Genomic DNA, 23,309 nt, shown 5'->3' on the forward strand with positions numbered 1-23,309 from the left:
TGTTTCAGCTTTATCCCCTTTGTCAGAAACACTCTGGCATGTATTGTCTTCATGCGCCGTACCTTCCGGTGTGTACAATTACCGTGAGCTGAAATGCTCCGACGTATACCAACTCCTCTGCGCCGGACGACGTTAACAACTTTCCTAGGACTTCTCCAATTCAATCATTTTTTGTCCTGGTTTCAGTGGCTTCTTCATGTATATCATCTATGAGACCTACTAAAATATATACTTGACACACATATTAGTCGTATTGAATATGCTATCATTAATCACTAAAATCACATACATATCCTAAAAAGATTATATTCGCTACAACTACCACTTCCCTTATGCTAGCTCAGAAACCAGCATTGGTGCCTGTTCTGAGCCAGCGGTAAAAGGGAGTTTTGTAGTAGTGGTGTAGTAGTGGTAACAAGAGTTCCCAAGGACTCTCCACCTTTATCTGTCCCTGCGTGCATGTGTGTGTGCGTTCTTGGCGTGTGTGAGGCGAGGTCTCCACCATTATCTGTCCCTGCGTGCGTGTGTGTGTGCGTTCTTGGCGTGTGTGAGGCGAGGTCTCCTCCTTTATCTATTCCTGGAGTCTCTCTTTGGCGACACACGAGCATTGGCTCAGCAACTCTAAACTCACTGTCTTTCTCTTTCTTGTTTGTCCGGCGACCGGATGGTCGGTGATTGAATCTTCCAATCCCTGACTTGGTGCTTTCGGAGTTGAGGAGAGTTGGGTGGAGTTGGTGACCGGAGCTGCGGAGCCCAGGCTCGGCTGCACTACCTGGAACCGTGTAGGAGGCATTGTATCTCCATCTTCCTCGCTGGCAGCAACGATGGCGAATCGGATTTCTCGGACAGCAGACTTTGAGCCGTGCCTTGCCTCTATCACCGATCTGTTTGGGCCCATTGCGCTGTGAGTATAATCTTCCTTCTCTTGTTTGGATATATTGGTTGGATTCCTACTGTTATATGCTCGATTATGTTGTTTATACACTGAAACTGGGCAAGATACTTGGTACAATAGTTCTGGACCTGTCAAGTTATTCTCTAGTATTTTGATTGCAGATTGTAGTTGCTGATTATAGAAACCTGTTGTTCTCCTGGTTGCTCCTTTTGACCGAGAGGAGCTAGTTCAGTCACACCCTCAATAGGGGGGCCTCGGGGGCCAGCGCCCTGGCTCGAACCCGGGTCGCTGGCCTGGGGCTGGCTCCAGGATATCATGCTATTCCATACTTGTAAGATCATGTTTTCAGAATATATGTGTGTATGTCCTTATATTGTTGTATTGGGAACATTATTATTGCTCATATTACGCAAGTATTACAATAACATAAACTTCTCATAGAGTTGGATCGAGTCGCCACCTTTACTCTATTGCCATCTCCCAACTTCTCAGGGAGTTGGATCGAGTCCCCTTCTCACTGCTGCCATGACCCTCACAGCACTACAGTTGACTGAGACGCCCATGGTGTCAAGCAGGTTCCTTCTTCTTTTACCTTTTCCCATCCTAATAAAAAGGTATTAAAATTTTAAACTGTATCCATCAATCATGGTTCGCAAATATATTTCTTTCAATATGAAAATTAAAATGCCCATTAAGCCACAGCAAAACCACATAAGTGCATACACATGCATACCAATATCAGTCCACTGGAAAATACTTTATAGTGTAGAACCAATTACCATTTGCAGCACCAACTCCCTCTTTAAGTGATATAAATATAAAGATATTCATATTTTAATATGAAAATTAAATTGATCATTAAGCCACAGTGAAATCACATGAGCGCAGTTTTACACACATGCATACTCCAATTACTTCATAGAAAATACTTTAGAGTAAGTATAGAACTAACCATCACCATCACCAACTCTATCTTTTTAGTAAACATTGCACTTTACAGTAGTATTTGCATATTTTTCAATTTGCAGCAGGAATAGCTCAAGACTTCGTGAATTTCAATCTTTTTGTTTTGAGGCATCGGCATAACCTTAGTGTCACATGTTTTTATGATGTACTTAAGTGCAAAGTGATGCATATTTCAACGTACCTGATGCATAGTGAAAATGTGTTTTAACTCTTTCGCAAAATTAAACAACGATTACTTTACCTAGTGCGAAATACAATTTACTCTGTTTTTACATGCTAACTACAATCAAAAGTAGACGTGAAACAAAATTGCGAATCCTAGCTGAATTTCGTATGAAGCAAACAACTAGGGTTAAATTAGATGGTTATGAAATACCGACTAGCACAGACCACATGAGATATTTGCTTATCATAGACAGCACTCAAAGAGGACCCTCTGTGATACCCAAATAGATTGTCTCTCCAAAGAACCGTCTGTTTTGACTTCACATATTGCAGTATGTTAATATGGAGCATTGACTAGTTTTCATGATTGCAGACGGTTTTCTAACGGAACCGTCCAGAAGCTGAACCGACGAAAATTATTTGCTGCACTGGGCAGGAATTGTCTCATTTTAGGGTTCTTTTGGATTGCAGGATTTTTTTTTCTAAATCCTGTGTTTTTCTTATAAAATTGAACTGATTTTTGTAAAATTTCTGTACTATTCTTATGAAATTCCTGCGTTACAAAGGAGCCCTTACATTTCTACTACACTGCCCTCTTTCGGGTCTCCTCCACGACACACAAAACCCTCATCCACACAACACCACCACACCACCGCGTGTGCGCCATAGCATGCTCTCCTACGCCCTCTCCGTCGCTAGTTATACCGATCTTCTGTAGATGAGGACTTGTAGATGAGACTTGTTCGTGTCTGTTGATGCTTGCTTTGAACATGACAGCCATCTGCTCTCTGTAAATCATGGTCATAATTAGCGTGCGTTCTAGATTATACGAAAAAAATAATGTCTTTTTTGAAACAAAAGAAAAGGAGTGTATGATCTGACTGATTCTTAGTTCTTACTGTCATCACATAATAAATACTATCCTTGATGTGCATAAATCTTGAGATAAAAGGATCTGTTTGGCAGAGCTCTCAGAGTAGTTTCTTGGTTGGAATCAGGGGAGCTCTGTCAAACAGCAGCTTTCAATTTTTAGCTCACTGAGTGGAATCCGTAGGAGTGATTCTCTGAAATAAACTAGAAGCTAAGGAGCTAAAAAAAGTAGTTTCCTTTGATTCACTTCTTGCATAGAATCGTTTCTTCCATATATTTTATTTTAAAGAATCACTTGCTTCAGAGAATCACTCCCTGCAGAGAATTTGAATCAGAGAGAGTTCTACCAAATAGGCCCAAAGACATTGACAGTGAGGAAGAAGCAACCATTCTTTTTGTATTTCTTCTGGATTAATCGTTTGGGTGAACTTCAACAATTTCAGTAACCTGGTGCGTTTCTAATTTGATAGATTTCCATCTCTGCCTTTGCAGAGACAGAAGCACCGTGGCAATCATGAACCAATACCCCTAATTGACACGATTATTGAGAAATGCCTCTGGATCCTACGTTTCACTGCTTCTATACCCCGAGCTGCTCGACTCCGAGCGTGACCGAGTGGGTCAGCTCGCCGATCATCAGGCTGTGCTCGCCGACGGGGATCCTCCGGACGCCGTTCCGGTCGGCCACGCTGAGCCCGTCGCAGACGTCGATGCCCATCTCGACGCGGGCCACGCTGCCGGCCGGCACGTGCACCTTCTCGAACGCCACGAGCTGCCGCGCGGGAGCGCCGGCGGTCCCGGCGGCCTGCGGGGCGGCGTGGTACACGAGCACGGTGTGCGCGCCGTCGCGGTCCCCGACGTTACGGACGTCGACGTGGACGGGGATGGTGAGCCCGTCGCACCGCGCGTGCGCCACGCGCACGGCGCGGACAGGGCGCGTCGCGTTGACGAGGGAGGCGCCTGAGAAGGCGGAGGCGTGGTGACCGGACAGCTGCACGGTGAGCTGCGCCGGCGCGTGCGCGAGCGAGTGGGTGAACTGGGTGTAACTGAGGCCGTGCCCGAACGGGTGGATCGTCGGGCCGGTGTAGAACCGGTACGTCCGACCGGGGTACCCCCGCGCCGGATTGGCGCGCATCTCCATGTTCGTCATGGGAACCTTGTGAAGGTAATCTTGAGGGTACCATGTCACCGGCAGCTTCCCACCTGCAACAAATTTCAATCAAAATTCAAATTTGAATTGTTCTTGCATAAAAAATTAATCTTTGAAATTCAAATTTTTTATGAACCCCATGAGGATGTACCTGGGTTATGTTGGCCGAAGATCACGTCGGCGATGGCCTGCCCGCCGGCCTGGCCTGGGTACCCTGCCCACAGGATTCCGGCGATCCGCCGGTCATTTTGCGCAAACGCAATGTCGATCGGCCCGCCGGACAGGAGCACTAGGATCACCGGCCCCTTGGAGGCTTTGGCTACGGCCGAGATGAGCTCTGCTTGGCGGCCTGGAAGGAGCAGGCTCGTTCGGTCTAGGCCCTCGGCCTCGACCTTCTGATCGAGGCCGGCGACGACAATGGTTGCGTCGGCACGGCGGGCCGCGTCGACGGCGGCGGCGATCGGCTGGTTTCCCTGGCACGCCACGTCAGTGCAGCCCGCCTGGTGCACGGTCTGCGCGTACCTGCCTATGCCCTGCAGCGGCGTGGTGTACCTGCACGCCTTGCCCGCGTAGTTCCCGATCATGGCGACGGTGGCCTCGGCGTGCGGACCGACGACGGCGATGGCGCGGTGCGCGGCCGGTGCGAGCGGGAGGACCGCCCGGTGCTTACCCCTATGGTTCTTGAGGAGCACGACGGTCTGGCGCGCCGCCTCTAGCGCGAGTTCCTGGTGCGCCGGCGTGCACACGTCCCGCGGGCCGAGGTGCCCGAACGGCTGCGCTGCCGGATCGCCGTCGAACATCCCCAGCCGCATCTGCACGGTGACCGTGTTGGTGACGGCGGCATCGATGTCGGCGTCGGAGACCTTCCGCTGCGCCACCGCGGATTCGGTGTACTGCGCCAGGAAGGGCCCACAGTCGAGGTCCAGCCCGGCCCGGAGCGTGGCGGCGACGGCGTCCTCCGTTGTCCGCGTGTAGTGCTGGTCCCGGTAGAACACGTCGACGGAGTCGCAGTCTGAGACGATGTAGCCCTCCAGGCCCCACTTCCCCCTGATCGTCCCCCTCAGAAACCCCTCGTCGGCGCACGTCGGCACGCCGTTGACCTGGTTGTACGAGCACATCACGCTGGCGGCGCGCCCCTCGGCGACGCAGGCGCGGAACGGCACGTTGAAGGTGTCCTCGAGGTCCTGCGGCGACACGACGGCGTTGAAGTGGAACCGGTCGGTCCCTCCCCAGCTGTCGAGGTCGTACGCCGTGAAGTGCTTGCAGCAGGCGGCGAGCTTGAGCCTGGCGCGGCCGTGGCGGCCGCCGTAGGGCTGCTGGAGCCCCCGGACGTAGGCGGCGGCGTAGCGGGCAGCCACGGCCGGGTCCTCGCCGGGAGTCTCCTGGCCCCGGCCCCACCGCGGGTCGCGGAAGATGTTCACGTTGGGGCTCCAGAACGTGAGCCCCGCCCGGCCGCCGTTGTACATCGCGCGCGCCTCGTCCGACACCGCCTGCGTCCACGCGTACACGCACCGTATGTCAGCACGTGCTCACACCGTATAATTCGAATGGAATACGACGTACATTGGTGAAGAAATACAAGGATAAAATAGAAAAGGAAGAGTATTTTCTTGGTCAGCTTGAGTCAGATGAGCACGAGAAGGGGTGCACGGGTTACGAGACAGGATGGTACAGGAGTGTCTCTGCCTCTGTCTCTGCCACCCAATCACGTGGCGGGAAATGGACCATGTTGCTGCGCACTGTACCACCCTATCGTGTCGTGTGCAAGTTACGATGCACGCCGGCAGGATTGCAACTCGCACGTGAGCGAGCGACCTCAGCGAGGGCTTGTTTGTTAGACCTCCGGATCAGATTTCTGAAGCTCTGTTAAATGGGAAGTTACAGATTTTATTTTTACAGAGCGATTTTATAGAACCAACTAGATACTAAGAGATAGAAAAAATTAGTTTTTTGATTTACTTCTTCTATATAATTATTTTCTCTATAAAATTTTGTATATAATCATTTTTAGCTACATAATCATTTTTCACAGAGAATTATTTGCTCTAAAGAATTTGGATAGTCCCTGGGTCACTGATGTGCTGGTCTTTCTATCTAGCTCGTGATCGATCGAATTCTCTCTAGTATAGTTGCCATTTTTATTTTTATTGCCTCTGCTCTGCTCTGCTCTGCAGGTTGGTTCCTTCTATCTATCTCTTTGGAGCAAGCAAGAAATGCAGATGATCATATCGGTGCAAGACACAAGTCCACCCACTTGATCATGCCTCGAATATTTTCTTTAACCACCTACCTCACCCGGGCCGCTGATTCCTTGTCTAGCTACCTTTTCCATTGTCCTTTTTATGAGATGTGATACCTTCTACTCATTTTTCTTATTCATATATAGACATTTTGTTCAATTTGGAAGAGATAAGTATCAGAGTGGGCTTAAAAGTCTGTTAGATCTGGCTAGGCTGGCACCTTGTACCATTGGCCATCTATCGACGGGACATTGGCAAGATTGGAATCACTCTGGGTCCTGGTGTTTGGCTTGGCCGGACCCTTGATACTACTAGTTTTTTACTTCCTCTCTCACACACACTAGAATTCAATTTGTTCTCCTCCTGAAGAAATCTATGATGTACAGTGTTTGCAGTTGTAGAAATGGTTGGTTAGATCAGCATATCACTTCGCATTTTCCCCCCTTATTAGGCCGATATGACACACAAGATTATCTTCTGGATTACCAAGCAGTAAGGACAATGGTTGCCCCCATAGCCAAAACAACTAATTATACTTGGAGCATTTTCTTATATGCCACCGTAAAAATTTACAAATCTCTAATACGTCGTTAGTGTATCTATTATCCTACTGCTACTTTACAATTGTACGAAACACCTAATGAAGTACCCTTAAAAGATATGTGATGTGCATTGTATGGTGCAGAAACTTTTCTATTATTAAAAGAAAAAGGGTAAAAGGCAGGTACTTGCAAAAGGGCAGTGGATCGGCTGCCGGCTTTGCGTTCCTGTATTATACAGAATAATCGCACATGGTGCAGGTCCTGCAGTGCAGTGTAGGCTCCATGTTACCATCTTACTAAATACTGCATAGCTCTCTAGATTACCATCTACATATTTATAGTTTCATGCATGTGAACAACTGAATTATCATATGTTGGCTGCTAGCTTGCCTCCTGAAATACCATGTGAAGAGCTGAAGTACAGTTCAGAAAGCAAGAATGCGTACTCGAAACTAGGTGAGGTGAGGTGAGATTTGTATGACAGGTGGGGCTACCGTCGATAAAAACCTTGCGACTCAATTGAACGGAACAGATTATCAGATGAATACACAAAGGCAAGATCAGCCGTAGTATGTCAGTGTCTTCTCGACATCGTCCACGCGTATCTGGAGCGCTAGATTTCGATCCAACGGTTAGCTGGCAGTATCAGACGGCTCTCGCTGCACCGAGACGAGAGCCGGCGCCAAGGGTGGAGCCCGAGACAGACACAGACAAGGACACCAACACCAGGGCCCAACCAGCGCAGCGACAAAAAGCAAAGGCAGCACGCGCGCGCAAGCACCGAGTTGCCCGTCTTGCGCGCGCAAGCGAGCTGCGGCGGCCGTGGTGGTGGTGCCGATGGCGGCAATGAGGCAGTCAACGAGGACAGTACGGCGGCAATGCCAGCGCCGGCGTGCGGTAGGTAACGTACGTACGTACCCGTCCGACGAGCTCCCAGAGCGAGGCGTTGAACGACGCCGCGGCGCCGATGACCTGCGGGAACGCGGTGGCGCCCGGGAACGCGCCGCCGAACCGCACCCCGGGCCCCGTGTCCGACACGCCGTGCAGCGCCTCGGACCACCACTCGTACCCGGCCACGCCGAGCCGGGGCACCCCCGCCGCGTTGTTCACCAGCAGGCGCACCTTCTCGGCGCGCGTCAGGCGGGACACGAAGTCGCGCGCGCGCGCCCGCAGCGGCAGGGACTGCCGGCAGAACGGGAGCGACGCCGCCGGCCCGCGCGGCGCGCACGCGAACGCCGGGCGCGCGGCCACAGTCCCGGCCAGTGCCGCCGCCGCCGCCACGGCGAGCAGGACGGCGAGGACGAGGCGGCGCATGGCTGGTTTAACTTGCTGGAAGGCGATGGATTTGTGGAATGGAGCGGCGGAGGCAGTGTCGTTATATAAAGCGCTCTGCAACTTGTGCAACCACCACAGGAGAAGAAATGGTTATGAAAAGAAAAAAAGAATATCTTTTTGCTCATTTTGAAGGGAAAAAAAGAAACTGCTCATGACTTCAGAATTATTCCTTCATTTTCTTGTAAACTTAATTTTTTCGAAATGAAGTAATGTGAATTTTTAAAAGATGTACATGATTTGCAAGGAGACTGCAAGTCTGTAACTGCTGTTTGACAGTGTGGTAAGTGAGGGTATTTTCTTTTATTTTCTTTTTGGGATAAAACAGTACGGTGAGAGTGAGTGAAGGTTGTTGGGTGTTAGATTTTGGTGATCTCATTGGTCTTCAGCAATTCAAGACAGTGCTGCAAAATACAGGTAAACTGGTAAATGTGTGTGAAGGACAGGGCACATCATAAACACCAATGAACATGGATATTATCATCTAGAGGATAACATAAAATTGGTTTGTGCTTTGTACTCTCTAGTAAATTACCATGGAGGCTAAGATGAAGATTGTTGAAGAGTATCTTGTGTTGCAATGGAAAAAAGGTCATACGATCTTTGTCTAGTGGTACTATGAGCTAGAGGAGCTTTCTCACATGGAGAGCACCCGGTTTTGTCACCTTTCCATCTCCTTTCTTTCTAAAGCGCTTTCTTGCCATTTTCTGTGAAATTTATACAAAATGACCTTGAAAAAGAATTCCAAAAAAAACAATGAAAACTCTGGTGAAATTTATGTGTTCTAAACAAGCTCATAGAGTATCCAATCATACAATCTATGGTTTTGTAGTTGTCAAAAGAGAAATCTATGAATTTGTTGGAGGATAAATATATACTCTCTTTAGTCATAAATAAGTGATTGTATGCAACTACTAAAATACAACTTAACTACTAAATTTCATAGCAAAAGTATGCTACTATATATGAAACTACTTTTTGAAACAAATATCTCATATCATTTTCAAATATCCAAACTCAACATATAAAAAATAATTTGTAACTGAAGTTTGGAATTATTGACTGCACACAATCTAAAATATCACTTATTTGTGACGGGAGAGAGTACTTTGCGGTGGTTATCATGCGTATAAGGCCCAAATGCAATTAATCATAAACTGCTTTTAGCTTATGTGTTGATGTACCATGAAAAGAGACTATCACCTTTAGCAGCACACTTGTGAAAAGAGACATATTCATGGCATAGGAGGACCACTTGGAAAACCAAAGGATATTTCTCCATCCATAACATGTCATCGGACCGAGACGTACGTAGCACGCATGCAACCACTCTGCCCACAACCGCAAACAACGCGATCATCTGGGCACAAAAAGGTTGGTAACTGGAAACCATCTACATCTACAACCTAAGAACTATGTTGAAAAATACAAATTTCACAAGAGTTAGTTCGATTTATCCTTAAAATATGATGACATTTTCACTCTAAAGCAGGCTTAAAGGGAGAAAGCGCACAGTAGCTCTGCTATTTTCTTCTTCTTCGAGTGCCGCTACAGTAGGCACATGACCAACTGGACTTTGCCATTTAGAGTGGATAAAAAGTTTGACCTGAAATTTGCCATTTTAAGTGGATGAAAAGTTTGTACACGCTAATGGTCAGTTTTAGCGGGCAGCCAATCAGTTACGGCGTACGGTTTTTTCTCCAGCTAGCGGTTGTTCAGTTCAGTTGAAGACTAGTTAAGTAGTTAGTACCACATACCATACCATGCATCAAAATGTCTTTGATGTCACCTACCGTAACACCTTTACAACCCCAACTTCTCCAGCTAAATGCAAACCTGATTAGACTCTAACAGCGGTCTCTTAAAAAGTTAATCACGTGATTAAGATATTCATGCAGCCGCAAAGTGTTTTTTGTTCTATCTCAAGATTGCTGCTACAAAGAGGTGAAAACTCCATCCATCTTTTACTAGAAGAAAAGGAGACAGAAAGGGAGAGGAGAGTGTCCATGTTGTCAAATCGGAGTAGATCATCATCTGCAGAGGCTAATAAAATGGAAATGGAATCAAGCAGGTGAAAACGATCGATTTCAGATGGCAGCAAAGCAGATTGAATCGATCGTCTGTGCCGACGTTAACGTGTCTTGCAAGTCTCTGCTTCTACAGACGATCCCTTCTCAGTGTCTTCCGGGCTTCTTTACCTCGCAGCGTTGTTAATGCAAAGTATCATCAACCTACACCAAATATTGTACCTTTATAAATTATAACTGATCAGTAACTGTGATAAAAATCAGAAAAATGTACTGTTCTTCTTTTTTGCCAGAAGAAAATGTACTGTTCTATGTTCCCAAATGATACTAGCCCTATTACATTGAGCAAAACATTTGAATCATATCGGATAAGAAATCGAACCGTCAACCGTTAAATTCCTTTGTTCCAAACATGCTCAGCGATGGCAATCGGCAAAAATACCTAATGACATGCAGGGGAGGGAAACATGTCAATTCTTCCTTCCTTTCTCACTTTCATGATGTGCTCACCACTTGGGGGGTGAAGTCTTGGTGGCTTTCAAAGGCCTCTGACACTCCTCTAGGAGATGAGCACCAGACCAGAATACCAGATGCTATTGGGGCAACCCTTTCAGCTCAAGGGTCCCTTGCCACACTAGCTACAGCAGCAGTGTCCACTGCTACTATGCTATCCACTTGGGACAGCAGTTAGCTCCAAGAGTTGGGTTGGCCTGTATTTATGGAGCAGGTTTATATTGTCAAAGCAAGAGAAGTACTGCTACAGTCCTAGACTACCAGCTCTTACTCTATTATGATGTGCATCGATAAACTGTAACATTTGTCTACTCTATTATGATTATCAACATATTTTTGTCAGTTCGATGGAAGTACCATAGTTGATTTTGCCCCTCATCTTAGGAACTGTGGGCGCCCCTGCCAATAAAATTTTTCGCCTGGCTCCTCATCCAGCGTCGCATCTACGGCCGGCCATTCGGCTGCATCACGCCTCACCTCACTGGTTGGTTAGCTAGGACTGAACTCAATGGGACTCAGCAGCTGCATGTCAGTTGGTGTAGCCTGCAGGGTTGGTGCTGGCTGCTGACTGAAGCTATACAGGTATAAACTACCGGTGCACGATAGTACCACTACTCCATGGTCCATGCCATGCAGATGCAGCTGGTGAGGTGAGGTGATGAGAGCAGGGATGAGCTGAGTGAATGGGACTGAGTTCTGTCCTATCCGTTGAGCAAATTGGGTGATGGGCTGATTCGTGATGGGGGTCTCTTCTGCCATGATCTGTGATAAGATGACACACGCATTGGCTGCGTTCTGCATCAGCGAATGATTGTGTCCACGGCTCGCTCTCCTGCCTGCCGCCGCCGCTGTTGCTGATTTTCTGGGATGAAGATTTCAATTTCAACTGGGGAACAGAAAAACGTCGCTGTCGATGGCTCTGCTGGATAGAGCATCAGAAGCAGATAAGTAACCACATGCTTTTATTAAGTATCTTTCTCCTTTTATTCGAAGCAAGACAAGATTTGCGGTATGACTGCTGAAAAAAATAGTTTTTTGTTTAGAGAATATATATGTATTTTAGTTGGTTCGAAATGATTTTTTCAGCGATGGTTTCAAAATATTAAAGCCATGTTAGCTCCATGTCAGTATCCACCGTCAACCACGATTCCATGCCAGCATGTAAAACCACTTATGGACCTTGTTTGCATGGTTTTGCAAATTTGTGCCCCTCCATGTCCGGTTTTCAAGTTCATGGACCTAGATGCACCTACCATGTAAGTTCATAGACTTATAGTGCAATTTACTCTTTAAAATTTATGCTTTTCACCATATACTTATGGTGTGTTTGGTTGTAGGGTGGGGTTAAATGGGATAGGATCATCCATATTTTTCTAGATAGAATGATTTAATTTTCTGTTTGGTTGGGATGTATGGGATGAATCAATTTTTTTGGTAGGTGGTATTACAGTGGATAGGATGAGCTAATTTTCTGTTTGTTTAGTGAGATTAGAGTAGATAGGATGATCCATTCATATTTATATGTATTCTATGAAATGATAAAAATACATATAAATAAAGCATTACAAAAGAACTTATTTTTTCACCAAAGAAACTAGGTTCGAATATTTTTATAAATTAGTACATCACATGAGAAGAATATTAGTGATTTTTTTTCTTCTGATTTTTTGGAATTTATTTAAGACATTAAAAATTGCAAGAAGTTATGAAAGTATGCTTCTTTAGATAATTTTAATTAAATATTAGGTCATACTTTTTGGATCAGATCAATTAAAACGGGTTACTAGTGAGCTCTAATTTACTTATAAAAATATTTAGAATTCTAAGACCACTCTCTTAGATAAAATCAAGAATAAAAAAAAATTCACAAACGCACACGGAGCGAAGCTGGAGGGCTCGGTCCGACCGTTTTTACCAGATCGCTCCATCCAGCATCTCCCACGAATATTCCACGAGGCTGACCGCCCCCTCCACCTGAGCTACCAATCAAACAACACCTTTTTGTGGATGGTCATATCCATCGAACCAAACACACGGTTATGTTACCAAGGTCGAGCTTATATTATCTTATTTAATATCAGCCTAGTCATAAGAAACTATTCTGATAGATTGTGTCGATGTTTAAAATGATAATTTTTTAGTGGAGGAAATGCACGAATAAGATGCTCCAACTTTCTTATTTTTAATCGTGAAGCCTTCTCACTTAAGCAGCGTTTTATTGCTTTGAGAAAGCAAATCGAAATTTAGTCCCCAAAAAGAAAAAAAAGTGAAATTTTAAGCTGGAAGAAGATTTGTCTAATGGTTAGATTGGATTAGTCAGCCAGAGAAATCGACTGATCCTGGAACGCAAAAGACCAGAAAGCCTCACAACAATCACCTAGAACGCTCGCCCTCAAGCCACTTCTCTTTCTTGTCTGTGTCGCCAAGGTAAGCTACCAGGAAAGTGAATCAAAGAACTGGCGTTAGCAGGGTCAGCTGAGGTTCTCCAAAAAGATTTAATTGAATGCCTACTTTAGAATCAGTACAAATATTTGTTCTTTCTCTTCTCTGATCTCCTTTTACAAACAATAGTTGCTTTCCATGGTATATGAATCAGTACACCAAATGAAATATAGTTGCTTTACACCAAATTCTGATATATGAATTGCGTACACCAAAACAGTAGTTCCCATAAATCCTTATTACATTCATATATCAGAATATTTTACAAAATTTACAATCTGGATATTTGCTTACATTTTTATCTCCGCTTGCTTTCATTTGACCAATAATACGACTTAGAATATTATGCTCTTTGACATTCTGAAGCTGCTCCTTTGTGTTGTAGCCCTTGTCTTAGCTCGAATTAGGTTTTAAGAAGCTGTTTTCCAATTGTTGAATTAGGTTTTATAAATGGGTAGCATTAAATATTTAAATTGTTACGTGCTTATGAGTGACAAAGAAAAAATAAAAATAAAAATAAAAATCAAGATACTACATGGAAACAAATAAAAGGAATTGAAAGAACAAAAGGATAATAAAAAACTAGTAACCACATACATACAAGTGTAATCAATACAATATATGGTAATTCGAAAAAGTATGGAAGATAAATAATAGAAGGATTGAATATATTTTTGGAATATTTGGAAAGGCAAATATTGGACGTATAGGTATGGAAGACAAATAATATGAGTCTAACTTTACACGATGATTGTTTTATCAACTCAAGTGGATAGTTGAGATTATTCAAATCAATCATAACTAGTAAATTATACAGGAGTATAAATATAGATGGCACAAGAAGGTGTTGACCATTGACTACTTTACTCAATTAAAAAAGAAAATTGATCATATATCTCAAAGTTGGTGTTACTTTGATAATATATTCTAAGTTGATCATATGTTTCACATAACTAATTTGTAATAAAATTTCATATTAGGTATTGCAACTAGACCCTATATATCAAATGACTCTTTTGCCTTTATAGAAAAAACCTTACTACGTAGTACTTGTTTGCTCGCTCCTCGCAGTTAGTCATGTTCGCTCGGTCCTCGTTGACTCCTAGATGTAGCTCGGCACGGGTAGCTAGTGGTTAGGAGCAGGCGTGGCGGCAGTGGGTCGGCGCTAGTCGACGGTCAGCAACGCGCGGTTGCCTATCCTACGATCCTCCCGACGCGTGCAGACTCGACGCACGACGATCAGAGATATAAATGATAAACTTATCTTTCTATAAGGTTATTTGCTCCTCATTTATAAAAAAATAAACCTACCAATATATTATTAAACTAAATAATTAAATTTGAATATATGATCAAATGATAATAAACTTATGACATTATTATCAAAGTTACACCAATTTTGGAGCTATGATCAATTTTCATTAAAAAAACACGCACTCGGGCACACGGATTCTCCTCCGCCGACCGAAGCCGCGTAGAGGCGAAACCCTCGCCTCGGGTTGGTGATGGCCGCCGACGAGTCCGCCACGGTCTTTCTGGAGACGAGCCTTGGCACCCGCTTCGTCATCTCCTTCCCCGCCCGCGACACCACCGTCGCCGATCTCAAGCGTGCGTGCCTCTCCCCATTTCCTCCTCTTCCTCACTCTCCCAGCTCAAAAAATTTATGTTTTTTTCTTTCTTTCTTCGCTTCTTGCTTACTGTATTTCCATTGCAATTTGATCCCCTTTTCCTCTGTGTCGTCTTCCAATTTTGTGCGGACGGTTGAACACAAACTGAAATCCTAACCCCTCAAATTGAACAGGCCGAGTGAGCGCCGAACACGCCGCGTGTTTCCCCCACAGTGGGCTAATCGCCGTCACATCCTTGCAGGTATGGTGCCGGGATGCCAATGCGAATGTGTGAAGGACTAATCTTTAGCTTCCCATTTCGATCTGTTTGGTTTAATCAATCGGTTACTGCTTTATTTCGCAGGCTAAGTACGATGGCTCCTGGTTTCATCTCACTGATTCCATGGCTGTGGAAGCTGCTTTCCGTTGGGTTCAGGGGCCCTGGCACCTCCTGGTCGAGGCTCACGAGCTTCCCTTTCACCCACTTGCTCGCAATGATGCAAAGTGCAGAACAGGTGATACTGAACAAAATGCCAGACGTCCTGCCACCGAGGACTCCACAAAGAATATGTCGCTTCCTGCGGCATCTCAAGCAGGTGGCAATCCCGCCTTAGGTGACGGTGACAATGACACCCCACAGATGAAACAGAAGGATAAACCTCATGAAGGTGTCTGAATGTGCCTCCGATCAGCGCGAAGATGGAAATACCATGCCTCGAGAATGTTTGGATCTTGATTTAGCGGCAGGTGACAGTGACACCCCACCAACGAACCAGCAGGACAAATCTCAAGAAGGTGTTAGACATGACTCGGGTCAGCGCGAAGATGGAAATGTAGAGACCATGCTTCAAGAAACTTCAGATCTTGATGTAGCAGCAGACAAAGACAATGGTACCGTCAGGGGTCTAAAAAAAGACGTCATCATGGAACCAAGAGGAAAGAAACGTTTTAGGGAGGAAGATAAGAATGACGAAAGCATCATTGTAAACTGTGATTGCTATCTTTCCTCTCTTGCTAGCTCCACACTTAATGTTGAATTGTCAGAGCAAAAGAGCAGCGGGACTGAACAAGTAAATTTGAACACTGATCCCTTGACCTATAACTTGAGAGATTATTCACATGGTTTGGGGGAAAAACCCTCTTGTGGCCAGAAGGAACCATGGACATCCGGTGTTTGCAATGGTGAAAGCAGGAACTACAGATCAGATATTCCACCTTGTGTCGAGTCCATCGAAAGAGATAACTCTTCAGACAAAGAAGTAAAGGCACATAGAGGTGTCGAGGAGGAACCACAGATAGATGGGTTGTGCGCTGGTGAAACAGCTGCAAAGGAACATACATTCCACATTGTGTTGAGACCATGAAAGAAGACACAGGGAAATAAAGACAACATCAACTGTTAGCACAGAACCTGAGGCATGTTTCCAAAGAAGACAACAGCGGGTTGTAGTGCGCAAAGTGTCTATGATCAGGGATATAAAGATGTATGCTCTCAGGTAAATCTATTTTTTCCTTGAGATACCATGTACTTATTGCTATTCACCAATTGTTCATCACAAAAGATATTATCTGAAATTCTTGTGTTTCTGCCCCATAAATGTTCTTAAAAGTGAGCAAAATATATTTTTGAAATTATTGTGAAAAGTGTTATAAGGAACTGTGTGCGTGAATGTTGAGTATGCAGCCAGAGTGAATTCTAATCCTGTACATACAAAATTATAGTTTAGGTGCCTTTCCCTCATTTGGAAGACTGGAAGTCCTCGAATTTTTCAAAACTTATTATGTGTGGTTTTATAATTTTAATGTTGATATAGATCATGTTTTGATAGCCCTATTTGGACTAAATGGTTTGAAACTTGGTTCCAAGTGGAATAACTAGTTTAACAAACAAGGCATGTTATAAGTGATACAGATTTGGGCAAATTTACCAGTTATGTGGTTACACCACATGTTTGAACTTTGAAGAATAAACTGCTATTGAATTCTGTGTTAAACTAAGCATACAAAAAGCTGGAAAGAGGAAACAGGGAATGGTATGGCCAGGAATTCATTGAATTCTTAGCTAATGCGTGTGGAATTGTGTAATCAGGACCTTAGTCAGATTTTTTTGTCGCCAATTTGTTATGGCTAGTTTGGGCACAAACCAAAGTACCAAAAAAGCCCTCGAGAATACTTGGAAATTGCCAGAGAAGCAAGCGAAACTGTGTTGCAAACAAATGTAGATGGTTATTTCGGGAAGGAAGGTTTACATGTATAGTAGCATTATACCTTTGCAACCAAAAATTATCGTTTTGTGAATCCTTAAAGTACCAGGTAAAATTTTGCTTCTGTGAATCCTTTTACCATTCTTAATGCTGCTAGTGATAGTTCCTAGAGAATACTGCTTCATCTATAATGTGTTCCCCCAAGAGAGAGGTGCTGTTGAGCAAATAACTGCTATGAAAACTGATGAAATAGCTCAAGCTGTCATAGCAGCTTTCAAAAGCTCAACAAGAGAAATGACAGATTGAACAGGGACTGGAGGGGCATAGGGGTATGAATTCTAACCATGAGCTGATGGTCATTGACAATTCACAAAAGGTTTACAATCTCAGGAAGAAGAATTAAGGAAAAATAGGGAGCTCTAAAGGTAAGAACAAAAATACCAAGACTGGGAGGCTGTTTTGTAGACCCAAAGACTGGTGGACTAGGGGTTTTGAATGCCAGAACTATGAATGAGGCTTTGCGTTTGAAATGGATTTGGGAATTAAAAAAAGGTTGCGATGGGGATTGGTATGTTATACTGAAAGATAAATATATACGAGACTAGATTTCTTTGGCTCAAATGCTAAAGGTGGTTCTCAATTTTAGAAAGTCTTACATAAGGCCAAATATCTCTTGAAATGGGGTGTCATGTATAAAATTGGAAATGGAGAGTTGATAGATCTCTGACATGATGTGTAATTAAGGGAATCTCCTCTTACAATGCAGTTTCCAAATCTCTGCATGTTTCACTGACCATGGGATTTAAGTGGATGACTACTTTGAGAAATCAGGGTAGAAATTTAGTTTCAGCCGTTCTTTTGGGGTTCAGGAAGTGGAGGAATGGGGTCGGCTTCTTGACATTACTTATGTGCGCGTTTTTGTTTTGTGCAAGTTTCGGAAATATTCTAATGAGTTGTCTTGTTTCTACAGGTGTTAATGTGGGCTCGCCTGGACCATTTGCGCAAGAGCATGTCGCCAAGAAAGCTGCAGAGAAGAGAGAAAATGAAGACCAAGAAACTCAATAGCCTCTAGCCCTCTAGTAGTTGTTTGTATGGTTAACTCATGATCCAGGGCTGTAGATCTTAAGGTTATCTAGGTATAATTGCGTTTTTGGATGAACTTCTTACTATGGTCATTCAAGATCATTATGTATAAAGATGCTCATGATGGCTGACTTACAGAGCTTGATGCAATTTAGACAACCTATATATGCTAGTCAGATCGTACTTATCGGCTTATCACTGTGCTCACCTTTTGTGCAACCTGTTTTTGTTGATTTTCTGGCAATTGATTTGCACTGGTAAATATTCGGTAACATTGTGTATTACATACAGCAGTGGAGCAGGTCCTGTTTGCTTCTACCCATCAATCTTGACATTTTTGTCGGTTGTGTGTTCTGTTTGTGTCAGCATTTGGTTTAAACTTTAAATGACTGTTTTGTAAGCTATAGTTCTTGCAGAGAAACTTGCAGTGCCCCTGATGCAAGTGCTTATGCTGTACAAAGTTAAGAAAGTGAAGAAGGCTACTAGCTCAGGTTTGCAAGCATCGGCGATTCTTCCTATTGAAAATCCCTTTTCCTGGGTTTTCTAGTGAGGACTCGTGTTTTGTTGCGATTTTTTCCCGCCAATCGTCAACAGGATTGTCCATGCAACACTAAATCGTTTCTTCTCCCTAATTAAGTAGTTTAGTTCTTTACTTCCCTAATTAAGTAGTTTAGTAATCTAATATGCAATTTTTAACTGTCACTTTTTTTAATGTAGTAGCAAAATTATAAATTATTACAATATATATTTTTTAATCATAAATCATATGATAACATTTTCGTATGACCAATCTAAATATTTCTTTTTCATATTTATGGTCAAAATCATGAGGTTTAACTAACGCTTTCTAAAAATTCGTACACTTTTTCCATTATTTAAAAAATAAGGAGTAAATATACGAATAAGATGGTCCAACTTATGTTTAATCGTGAAACCTTCTCACTTAAGCAGCACTTTATTGCTTTAAGAAAGCAAATCGAAATTTAGTCCCCAAAAAAAGGAAAAAGTGAAATTTTAAGCGGGAAGAAGTTTCTTCTAGTGTTTAGATTGGATTAATCAGCTAGAGAGCTCGAAAACTGATGTTGGAACGCGAAAGACTAGAATCACATAGAACGCTCTCTCTCCAGCCACTTCTCTTTCTTGTCTATGTCGCTAGGCTCCTTCAGGTTGCAGAGGCAAGTGAATCCAAGAACTGGCGTCATTAGAGTCAGGTGAGGTTCTCTAAAAAAAAAGATTTAATTGAATGCCTACTCGAGAATCAGTACAAATATTTGTTCTTTCTCATCTGTGATCTTCTTTCGGCCGCCGCCTTCTCCATGCCCGAACCGTGCCGACGACGCCACCCCGCGCTCCCTCCGCTTTCCCCTTCCTCGACCCCCTCATGCAATTTTGAGGGAGAGGGAGGATTTAGACCGTTTGAGTTTAGAGTTTACAAATAGATTTGATTATTTTCAAGGGAGGATTCAAATCAATACTATCTACTAACGGTGGAAGAATTCGAAGCTCTAAGTGCCTCTGCTACTGTAGCAGTGGGCCGAGTATGTATATGCAAGTATACATATGTATATATGTATGTATATGTATATATACATATGTATGTATGCACGTATACGTATATACATACATATGTATATATACATATACATACATATGTAATTTTTTTTGAAAATTCTAGAAAATGTCAAAATGAATATTAGTTATATTAATAAATCAGTTAAAAAATCTAAAATGCAAAGAAAAATATCTAAAACTCAAAAAAAATATGAAACAAATTTTTTTAGTTAGTATTACTTTCACCTACATGTTAAAACTATATGCATGTATAAAAGTACTATTGTTTTCTCTATAATTAATTAAATGTGTTTAACATTAATAATTTCATAAATAATATTGAAATATACAAAATTTGTGAACCTAATTTTTTTAATCTTCTTTTATCGTGTTCCATACAGAAAAATAAAAAACAAGCACGGCGTAGACGCGCTAATCAAACTAGTTTGATCTGAGTATAGCCGATGGTCATGGTATTCCAGAAGATATTGATTCCTGAAGCCTTTACACGGTCTGCCCTCCCCTCCCACACCCTCCCGTGTGGGTCCTACAGCCACTCGTGTGAGTCCTGCACGCTCCCGTAGCTCCACACACCCTCCCGCATGGGTTTCGCGTGCTACTGTAGCTTCACGCGCACTCCCAGCTTTCACGCGCCCTCCCGTGTGGGTCCCGCACGCTCCCGCATCTGACGTGCAAAGCACATGCCGTATACTAGTAATTACAAAAGCGATGGTAAAAGTCGAAACTACAATTGGCACGATGGCATAAACCTAAATTTCTCTTTGTGGTATGAATGTTGGAAAAAAAGTTTTTTTTAGAGAAAATATATTTTAGTTGGTTCAAAATGATTTTTTTTCAGCGATGGTTTCAAAATATTAAAGCTATGAATAACCAGCTGGCATAAATAATCCTTGTTGTTTCATCATCGTTGCTATTTGGCCTAGCCAATCCATACCCGAGTGGGCGTCGTATTAACTAAGGCCCAGTTATGTTAGGCCAAACCTCCAGCTGTATTTAGCCCAACTAGATCCTTACCTTCTACATGAAGCTCAATTACATCCAAGCAAGTTCATAGACTTATAGTGCAATTTACTCTCTAAAATTCATGCTTTTCACCATGTACTTATATTACCAAGCTCCGAGCTTATATTGTCTTATGTAATACCCATCTAGTCATGAGAAATTGTTCTGTTAAGCCGCGTCGATGTTCAAAATGACACTTTTTTAGTGAGTGAAGGAAGTATCCAACCAGAAGATCTCTATACAAGATGCGTCGGTAATGAAATGTTTTTAATGCACAAATTGAACTGCTTCCTGTGATATTTCTTCATCTAGATAGGCCTATTCGCCTATTTCTGTCAAACACCTCCCAGACCCATTTATGGTTTTCACTGTCTTAGTTAGGAAATTATTCACTTTGTTCAATGATATATGATGTTTTACACATCGACGTGATCTCTAATATGCAATTTTTATCTATCACCTTTTTTTAATGTAGTAGCAAAATTATAAAATTATTACAATATATATTTTTATCATAAATCATATGATAACATTTCGTATGACCAATCTAAATATTTCTTTTTCATATTTATGGTAAAAATCGTGAGGTTTAACTAACGCTTCCTAAAAATTCGTATACTTACATACATAGGGAGTAAATGTACGAATAAGATGGTCCAACTTCCTTCTGTTTAATCGTGAAACCTTCTCACTTAACCAGCACTTTATTGCTTTGAGAAAGCAAATCGAAATTTAGGTTTCGTTTGGTTAAAAAAACGTTTCAAATTCTCTGTGATTCTCTAAAATCCCTGCCAAACGCATCAAAATGTAAAACGTTTCACCTTAAATCACCTAAAATGTTTTTCATTTTTAACACTACGAGAAGAATCACCTAAAATGGTGTTTCACCCGTTTCGAGAATCACTCAGGTCATTTTTCTTCAAGAATCCAAATCCAGAATCCCTGTCAAACGTTTTCAGAAAATTGAGGGTGATTCACCAGAGAAACGTTTCCAGAGAATCTGAAATCGAAATATTTCTGGAAGAATCTGAAGCCCTGCTAAACAAGCTCTTAGTCAAAAAAGAAAAAAAAGATGAAATTTTAAGCGGGAAGAAGTTCCTTCTAGTGGTTAGATTGGATTAGTCAGCTGGAAAGCTCGACTGATCCTGGGACACGAAAGACCAGAATCACCTAGAACGCTCGCTCTCCAGCCTCTTCTCCTTTTGTCTATGTCGCCAGGCTCCTTCAGGTGAGGTTCTCCAAAAGAAAAATTAATCGAATGCCTACTCGAGAATCAGTACAAATATTTGTTCTTTCTCATCTCTGATCCCCTTTTACAAACAAATAACATCTCTGATCCACTTGGCTGCCTGTTCTTCTGGATTCTGCTGGATCACTGAAACAGCGAGCAGAGGAAGGCAGATAGGCATCAGGCAGCCATGAGCACCATGAAGTTCTGCCGTGAATGGTGAGCCCATGATTGATATCCTCATCCAGTTATTCCCTTCTTAATTGCTGTGCCAAAGAGGTGACTGATTCACGAACAAGCTCTCATTTTTTCTTATGGGACACGCATGCAGCAACAACATCCTGTATCCGAAGGAAGACAGAGAGCACAAGATTCTTCTCTATGCCTGCAGGAACTGCGACCATCGGGTTCATTCTCCATATTTATTTTTCGTTATTACTTACTCAAAGACTTGGAATTATCACTTAAAATTCTGCTAAGATTCTTTTTTGCAGCTCCAGAGCTGCTAAATTAAAGGGCAGTCAGCAGCAGATTCTTAACCAAAAAAGAAGTCACGTAGAAAGATTTTTTGGCTTCTTGCTCTGAACTTACTGCGAGTGCCTGCCTGAAACTGCACTGCAGGAGGTGGCGGACAGCAACTGCGTGTACCGGAACGTGGTGGACCACGCCGCCGGCGAGTTCACGCAGGTGCTCTTCGAGGACGTCGCCACCGACCCCACCCTGCCTCGCACCAAGTCCGTCCGCTGCGCCGCCTGCGGCCACGGCGAGGCCGTCTTCTTCCAGGTCAGGGTCCAGGCATTTCTTCAGTCGGTTCAGAGTCCAGAAATCAACAGCTGACCTCTGAATACCACCACTGATCTGATCTATGGTGCAGGCGACGGCGAGGGGCGAGGAAGGCATGACGCTCTTCTTCGTGTGCTGCAACCCCAGCTGCGGCCACAGATGGAGAGACTGACCTCATGATGCGTCGCCACAGAGCAGGAGATTCTTGCGTTGGTGTCACGAACTGATAATGTGTGAACTTCAGAATTCCTTCGTGGTGTTCAGTATCTGGTTTCTACTAGTTCCACTTTACTGAATCAGTTTGAATTGTACACCAAATTTATGAATTTTGCAACTCATGAAGATACCTACGCTTCAGCAATTCAGCATCAAAGACGTATCATTTGTCCTGCCATCTTCACAGTGGCATCACGGATCGATCGTAAGATTCATAACCACTTGTGCATTGACTATCACGAGTTGTCAATTGCCGTACGAAATTTTCAGTGGAAAAGCTTGCCTACCCAATTTCCATGGAAAAGCTTGCCATCCTAGATTGAAACTCTGGATCAGTTCTCTATACTCATGTGTGTAACTATGAACTGAAATAATGGTAGCGACGGTAGCTTTTTACTGGTCATTATAGTTACGGAGAAATGACGTTATCTTTAATTAGAGGAAAATTAGCTTTCTTTTATAGATTATTTAT

The 23,309-nt window shown here is 43.3% G+C and overlaps 3 protein-coding genes across 3 annotated transcripts; 2 read left to right on the plus strand and 1 right to left on the minus strand.

Annotated features, from left to right (window-relative positions):
• Positions 1-3,285: 3,285 nt before the first annotated feature.
• On the minus strand, positions 3,286-8,158 carry LOC133886074 (probable beta-D-xylosidase 2). The gene is made up of 3 exons (XM_062325804.1): positions 7,747-8,158; positions 4,198-5,536; positions 3,286-4,099 (listed from the first exon to the last, which is right to left on the minus strand). Exons 1-3 carry the CDS (start codon positions 8,140-8,142, stop codon positions 3,477-3,479), a joined length of 2,358 nt encoding a protein of 785 aa, XP_062181788.1. The 5' UTR covers positions 8,143-8,158; the 3' UTR covers positions 3,286-3,476.
• Positions 8,159-14,580: 6,422 nt separating this feature from the next.
• On the plus strand, positions 14,581-18,255 carry LOC133886938 (uncharacterized). The gene is made up of 4 exons (XM_062326847.1): positions 14,581-14,750; positions 14,944-15,011; positions 15,114-16,245; positions 17,924-18,255. The coding sequence occupies exons 1-3, from the start codon at positions 14,648-14,650 to the stop codon at positions 15,423-15,425; spliced, it is 483 nt and encodes a 160-aa protein (XP_062182831.1). The 5' UTR covers positions 14,581-14,647; the 3' UTR covers positions 15,426-16,245; positions 17,924-18,255.
• A 3,417-nt stretch (positions 18,256-21,672) lies between these two features.
• LOC133887137 (DNA-directed RNA polymerases II, IV and V subunit 9B-like) lies at positions 21,673-22,959 on the plus strand. The gene is made up of 5 exons (XM_062327077.1): positions 21,673-21,838; positions 21,995-22,057; positions 22,170-22,245; positions 22,460-22,621; positions 22,713-22,959. The coding sequence occupies exons 1-5, from the start codon at positions 21,819-21,821 to the stop codon at positions 22,791-22,793; spliced, it is 402 nt and encodes a 133-aa protein (XP_062183061.1). The 5' UTR covers positions 21,673-21,818; the 3' UTR covers positions 22,794-22,959.
• Positions 22,960-23,309: the final 350 nt, after the last annotated feature.

This window comes from Phragmites australis, chromosome 12 (genome assembly GCF_958298935.1).
Source record: "Phragmites australis chromosome 12, lpPhrAust1.1, whole genome shotgun sequence".
Taxonomy (NCBI): Eukaryota; Viridiplantae; Streptophyta; class Magnoliopsida; order Poales; family Poaceae; genus Phragmites; species Phragmites australis.